Source organism: Zingiber officinale, chromosome 5B, assembly GCF_018446385.1.
Source record: "Zingiber officinale cultivar Zhangliang chromosome 5B, Zo_v1.1, whole genome shotgun sequence".
In the NCBI taxonomy this organism is placed as follows: Eukaryota; Viridiplantae; Streptophyta; class Magnoliopsida; order Zingiberales; family Zingiberaceae; genus Zingiber; species Zingiber officinale.
This window is the reverse complement of record NC_055995.1, coordinates 130,089,911-130,097,385: the sequence shown is the minus strand read 5'-3', so window position 1 is coordinate 130,097,385 and position 7,475 is coordinate 130,089,911. Positions and strand designations below refer to the sequence as shown.

Here is a 7,475-nt window from a genome sequence, read left to right as displayed (position 1 = left end):
TAAGGCAATTTAAACAATTATTTAAATCTAGAAAAACTAACCATTGGCAGGGTAGAAAGAAAAGAAAATCAAATGCTACCACTGCAATGAAGGACACGTTAAAGACATCTGCCCTAAGTTGAATAAAAAGGACAAGGGCAAGAACAGGAAGCCTATCAAATCTAACAAGTACAATACGCTAAAGGCAACGTAGGATGAAACATGGTCCGAATCAAAAATTGAAGCCATCGTCGGACTTGCGTTAGTGGCAAGTCATCAAGAAAACGAAAATGAAGCAAGTTCGTTCGAAATGAGCATTGAGAGCATCGATGACGGAGGAGTGACATTGGAAGAAAGCAGCAGTTCAGGGGAGCTACAGATAACAGGATCGACAAGGTAAGTCAGGTACGATATCTGCCTCCCGATAAATTATTCAAATTTATTAAATTACTGTCAAAGGATTATTGTAAGCTAGAAAAAGAAAACAAAGAGTTAAAATTAATTCTAGCTAAATCTTGTCCATTAGAAGAATTTGACAAAATAAAATTGGAAAATGATAATTTGTAAAAAGAAATAAAGAATTTAAAAAATCATGCATACTCATATAATAAATGTATTAGAAAATTCAATGGTCTAAATTAGTACTTAAATCACCATAAGGGACAAATTAGAAAATTTTCAAAAAAATCTGTTCCTAAAAATTTTTTAATTAATCCAGTAGACTGAAACCTATATTAGGTTCCAAAATCTTGTCTAAATTAAAATTTAATTGGACTTAGGGCTTTCAGAGAGTAGATTAAATGTTTAATTTTCTTAAGAGTCTTTGTATAAAAAGTGATTATTGCTCCAATAACCAAGAAAGTCTAGTGCCTTGCCACAATCTGGAAGCTAATTAATGAAATAAAATATTTAATTAATTAACTGATAAAATATTTATTGTATTTAATGCTTTAAATAGTTACTCAAACATTTCTTTTTTGACTTAGAATTTTTTTTCAAAACTTAAAGTTTCTAAAATTATTTACATTGCAAATTTTTTAAGTGATATCAAAATTATTTTCAATTTTTTTTAAAGTTTTCAAAAACTTGATAAAATTTTCAAAATTGTTAGAAAATCAGAGTTTTTTAAAAAACTAAAAACTTTCTTAAAGTTACCCTTAGATTTTTTTTAAATAGCCTATTTTTTATGTGATCAAAGAGGGAAAAAAGAAGATTAAGTCTAGGGGAGGTAGTTTAAACTTTTTTTTTTTCAATTTTTGCACTTTATTGCAAAATTTATTTCTTTTATTTTATGTTGGTCTATCCTAACTTAACATGGGTTGCTCACATCAAAAAGGGGGAGATTGTTGGTGCCCTAAGATAGTTTTGATGTGATCAAATAAGTTAAGTTAGGTCCTGTTATGTATAACTCTGTGTCTAAGTGTGCAGAAACTTATGAGCATAGGATGTCGAGTAAAAGACGCAGCTAGCGAAAAGGACGACATGAGAGAGAGCAGACGGGCTTGGTGCGTATGAGGGATGAGGTGTTGTGGAAGAGTACATGGGCGGACGAGAAGGAGGCGTGCGGTGTTTCCGAAGGACGAGAAGCCGGAGCGGAAGCTTGCTCGATCGAGAAGGTCGGAAGTTGGGTTCGGGTGAACCCTATTCCGGATGGCCCAAATCACCCAAGTGAGCGGAAGACTCAAACCATTACGAGTGGAGCCAAAGCAGGAGGTCGGGACTAAAAGTTAGCAAAAGGCTTACTTCTGGGCTCAGGGCGCTCGAAACCTGAAACTTAGCCACATTCGACGTGGCACGTACCGTTATTGTTGGATCATGAAAGTCGATAGAGGGGGGTGAATATCGATTTAAAAAGTCAAAAAGAATATTGAGTACGCAGCGGAAAAAATAAACTTAAAGCAACACTAACACAAGTAATTTTTTACTTGATTCGGAGCCTTGGTCGACTCCTACTCCAAGGCCCACACTCGTCGAGTATTTTCGTTGGGCAATCCACTAGTAGTTCGAAAATTCGATTACAAATTTAAGGTACAAGAACTTTTTTTAAAAAAATACCGACAATAGTAAAGAAATAAAGGCAACACGTTGTCGGAGTCGCTTTGCGGCGTCGTAGGAGCACAGCACGGCAGAGTAAGCTTTGGAAGGCTTTGTTGTTCGTTGTTCTTTACTCCAGGGTGCATCCTCCTTATATAGGAGGCTCCGGGCACCCGGATCCCTTCCGGGCGCCTGGAATGTGACGTAACCCGTCCAACTAGAGTGCTCTACGTGGCGAAGTGATAAGGGGATATACTTTGCATTCCGGGTGCCCGGATCCCTTCCGGGCGCCCAGACCTATGTTTTCCAACAACCTACAAGAAAACATTAGTCCGAGATAAAATCCAATACTACCCTGCAAAACAAAGTGTTAGCACAATTTATATAAGGAATACATATTAATTAGATTTCGTCTCCTCGAGACCGGAATCTAGTCACGATCTCAACTTAGATTTCTGAAATGAATCTAAGGTGGTGTTTGGTAATGCAACTTATCGCTTAAATTAATATAATAAGGACTTTTTTTAAAAAAGTTCATTTGATAACCTATTTTAAAACAGCTTATTAGCTAAAAAACTTAACACGCTCAGACCAAAAAAATAAGCTAAAATATTTAGCTTATTTTTTTCTATCTTAACACGGTAAGTTAAAATTAAACTTATAAAGACTTATATACCCTTGTATAATTAATAAAATTACATTCATATATATATATATATTAGAATTTAGGTTTTTCTTCACCATTTAGTCGCCGCTTCTTCAACTCTCTCTCTCTCTCAGCTTTACCTAGCTATTTCGCCGCTTCTTCTTCAACTCTCTCTCTTAGCTTTACCTCGCTGTTCATCTTCTCATGTCTTCATCTCAGGTATCTTCTTTCTTTTCTTGTTTCTTATGATTTCTTATTTCATATTTCATTTCTTGTTTGATTAGTTTAATGTATTTTCAACCTAGTATATAAAAAGTTTTTAACCCCTAATATTATGCATATTATCATGATTTAATATTATTTAGGAAGTTTTCAACCCAAATACATAATATAACCACGATTTAGGAAGTTTTCAAACCTAATCCATATATATATTATTGAATAAGAAGTTTTCAAACCCTAATATTATGCATAATATAAAAGCAAGTAGGAAGTTTTCAAAATATAGAAACTTTTTTGAACCCTAGTTTATAGGTAGTATAAGTACGATTATATATATATATTACATCTACATTTATATAATAATAATAATAATCATAATAATAATAATAATAAACATATATATAAACTTACCGATTTTATTTACTTACGTTGTCAAATGTTATTATTTTTTAGGCAAGTAATACAAATAAAATGGTTGATAAAAGAGCTAATTGGAAAGATCCAGAAATTCTGAAAACATTTTTAGATGCGTGTATTGAAGAAAGCACTAGTGGAAATAGGAGTGGAAGTAGTTTTAAGAAACGTTCATGGGATCGAATTGGTAATCTTATGAAAGAAAAAAAGGGACTTGATCTTACTCAAAAATAGTTGAAAAATCAACTGGATTACCTGAAAAGAAAGTACAACATCTGGGAAAGAATAGTTAATAAAACTGGGAATGGATACGATCCCATTAGCAATACTGTTAGCTGGACTTCTGAAGAGTGGGATGACTATACTAAGGTAAGTTATAAGATTTTTAATTAATTTAATAGTGTTATATATATATATATATATTATATTCACTCACTTTTGTATATTTTTTATAGATCTATCCAGACGCAAAACAATTTCGATATGCCGGCCTACAATTTGCAGATGAAATGAAGTCACTATTTGATGGTATTACAGCTACGGGGAAAGATGCATGGGGTCCCTCAATGGAAGAAATGCCACCAACTATTCCAAATAGTAACATTACTATTGATGTTGATGCTGAGGTTGAGGTCGATGTTGATTTGGAAAGAGAGATATCTCATAGTCCTAGCATAGAACATTCAAAGTCTAAACGCCGAAAGTCAAACAAATCGGAATATATTGACGAACAGATTTTAGAAACTCTTAAGAATTTAAGTGATTCAGATGAGGCAAGCGTAGAAGAATGTTCCAAAGTTCTTGATGATATGTTGGATGAGAGCGATCCTTTATATTTTGTTGCTGGGACAATATTTTGTGAAAGTAAGACATATAGAGAATTTTGGATGCATCTTAGGAAGAAAAGTGATGAAGCTAAAAAACAATGGCTTATAATGGTAGGAAAGAAGATGGGCTTGATATAGAATTATGGTAGGAAAGGACTTGACTTTATTATGATTATGTTATGAATGTTATTTTGTTTAAACTTTTAATTTTGAAACATCATTTTGTTTGGTTCGTAATTGGTTTTTATATATTTGTGATTTAAGTATATTGTATTATACCCTTTATAATTCTTTTAAAATTTGGTTTTATAGGCTATTTTGTGATTCAAAGTTATTTAATATGTTGACTGGTAATAAAAGGAAAAAGGTCATCACTATCCTTCGTCTAATTTTACTTATGAGAAGAAGACGAAGGGGTCAAAGGCCTGATGCTATTTCTTTACTTGATGGAGCTAGTTATGTTAAAGAAATTATTGAAGGAAATCCAGCTCATTGCCAAGAAATGTTGAGGATGAAGAAAGAAGCTTTTATAAAGATTTGCTCTATTTTTAGAGAAAATGAATGGTTAAAAGATAGTCGTTATATATCGGTGGAAGAGAAGATGTCTATGTTTTTAATTACTTTAAGCCATAATTTGCGAGTACGATTTGTCAAACGAAGATTTTGCCATTCAACGCAAACAATCAACTTCTACTTTCATGAAGTTCTAAAAGCTATGCTGAAATTCTCTAAGGAAATTATTGTTCCTACTCAAGGTAATCAAATATCTCATGATACAAGGCATAAACGTCTTCGAGAAGTGTTTAAGGTAAATATTTAATATTCAATTAAACATATTGTAACTATTTCTTTCTCATTTCATGATATAAATAATTTATTATAACATTTATTTAGGGTGCTATAGGTGCCTTAGATGGAACTCTAGTACATGCCATTGTTCCAATAAATGAACAAGTTCGATATAGAGGAAGGGGAAAAGGAAAATGTTATCAGAATGTACTGGCTATATGCAATTTTGATATGTTATTTACATTCATTTGGGCGGGATGGGAAGGAGTGGCACATGATTCTAAAGTCTTAACCGAAACAATGCGTAATCCAAGGTCAAACTTTCCCTTTCCGGGTCCAGGTACATTATTATTGTTGTTGTTATTATTATTAATTATTTTAAACTTCTATGTTTACAATTTATTTGAAATTGCAGATGAATATTATTTATATGATGCTGCATATTGTCATATTCGAGGATTTATGTCGCCCCATCGAAATGTACGTTATTGGCTTGGAGATTTCCAACGAGGTGGTAGAGCTCGAACTAAAGAGGAATTATTCAATCATGCACATGCAAAATTAAGAAATGTTATCGAGCGTACATTTGGCGTATTGAAAGCTCGCTTTCCTATATTGGATAAGATAGCTCCATATCACTTTCGAACTCAAAGGGATATTGTTATTGCTTGTGCAGCAATACATAATTTTATTAGAACAAATTGCACAACAGACTCGTTTTTTGAACAATTTGAAGATGAAATTATGACTGCAGATAATCAACAACGATGGACATCAATGATGGAGTCCTCGAGACAAGCTGATCAAGCATATATGATTAATTTGCATGAAGAAATAGGAAATCAATTATTTAATATGTGATTTTAAATATTATTATGTTTTGTGAATACTATCTAAATATTATTATGTTTTGTGAACATTTCTGAATTCAATAACACTATGGGTTGCGAACTATTTTTTTATAAGCACGATTTATGAAGTTTTCAAACCTGTATAAGCAGGTAGGAAGTTTTCAAACCAAATCAATAATACATATATATAATGTTACGGATATATAGAAACTTTTTGACCCTAGTTTATAGTTTATAAGTAGTATAAACGCGATTATATATATATATATATATATATATTACATCTACATTTATAATAATAATAAAATATATAAACTTACCGATTTTATGTAATATTTAATTTATATGATTATATTTATGCTATATTAGTATATAATTAAATAAATTAAATTTATTATAGAGATAGTAATATATAAGGGTATAATAGTCTTTTAAACATTTTTAAGATATTAATTTAAGTTATTTATCAAATAGGTTTCAAATTAGTTACTTAAATTTCAGAGCCTCTTATTTGATTTATTTAACTTTTTATTTTCAGGTCTATAAGTGTTCCACCACTTAAAATTTAGTATTCAGATTTCAGACATAAGTTTTCAGATTTACCAAACACCACCTTAGATCGACGTCTAATGTTCCCTTTCCGGGAACACGTTCTCACAGTCACTACCCTCCAATGACTTACCTCAACTTACCCGCCAGACGTCTGGTTAGCCTGTCGACCCGTCTGGACTTCGTGTCAGCTACCTGGTCAGCCCGTCGACCTAGCTGAACTTCCCTGCAACACTGAGTTTGTTAGGATGTATACTAAAAGCCTACCTTTTGGTATAAACATTTATCTAAAAATAAGAATCACATTGGTTAAATGTCTACATTTACGATAAATATAGTTGCTCAATTAATTTATATTGTAGATAACATGGTGTGTGGTGTCACACACAGAAGATCATGTTATCGGTTCCTTATAAATTATAAACAGTAGCTCACGACCAAGATGGAAAGGAACAAACCATTGGAAGGTCGTAGTGTAATTAGGTGTTAGTTTATCTTAACTATATAATTACACTAGTACACTAGAGTGTATTGAGTAGGACCATTTGAGGTCGTTCCTTTTATACTGACTTTATGAAGGAACAAAGACCTCAGTTATTATGGAAGTGTGTTCTCTTAATCCTAATATAATAACAAGCACATATATTTGATATTTATTTCTTTAATTTATCAATGAGTGAGATTTAGTTCGATAAATCAATAAGCCCGATAAGTTGGGAAATGATATCACTTATAGTGTGTGTTGTTGATTATAGAAGAAAACTGTGTCCTAGTGATCTAGGTTGAGAATGCCCCCAAGAGGAGCTCATAAGGATTGTCATGTTAAACCCTGCAGGTGGACTTAGTCCGACATGACGATGAAGTTGAGTGGTACTACTCTTGGAGCTATATATTAATTAAGTGAGTTGTCAGTAACTTACTTAATTAGTGGATATTTGTTATCTTAAACACAGGGAGACTAACACACTCATAATAAGAAGGAGCCCAAAATCTAATTTGGGATTGGTGCGGTAGTTCAATAATAGTTCTCTAGTGGAATGAATTATTATTGATAAAATTAAGTTGTCGGGATCCTTAATTTTATCGGGAGACCAAAACCAATTCCTCCTCTCGGTCCCTATCGTAGCCTCTTAATTATAGAGTACTATACCCACCTATACCCAC

General features: G+C 32.5%; 1 protein-coding gene across 1 annotated transcript; it reads left to right on the top strand.

Annotated features, from left to right (window-relative positions):
• Window positions 1-289: 289 nt before the first annotated feature.
• On the top strand, window positions 290-4,260 carry LOC121987049. The gene is made up of 5 exons (XM_042540955.1): window positions 290-375; window positions 3,335-3,338; window positions 3,408-3,482; window positions 3,530-3,664; window positions 3,751-4,260. Exons 1-5 carry the CDS (start codon window positions 290-292, stop codon window positions 4,258-4,260), a joined length of 810 nt encoding a protein of 269 aa, XP_042396889.1.
• Window positions 4,261-7,475: the final 3,215 nt, after the last annotated feature.

Excerpts from the sequence above, each read along its gene's own strand:
- LOC121987049 (XM_042540955.1), top strand. The coding sequence starts at position 290 with ATGAGCATTGAGAGCATCGATGACGGAGGAGTGACATTGGAAGAAAGC. Across the intron at positions 3,483-3,529 it reads ACGTTCATGGGATCGAATTG|TTGAAAAATCAACTGGATTA; the intron begins GTAATCTTATGA and ends ACTCAAAAATAG. Across the intron at positions 3,665-3,750 it reads AGTGGGATGACTATACTAAG|ATCTATCCAGACGCAAAACA; the intron begins GTAAGTTATAAG and ends TATTTTTTATAG.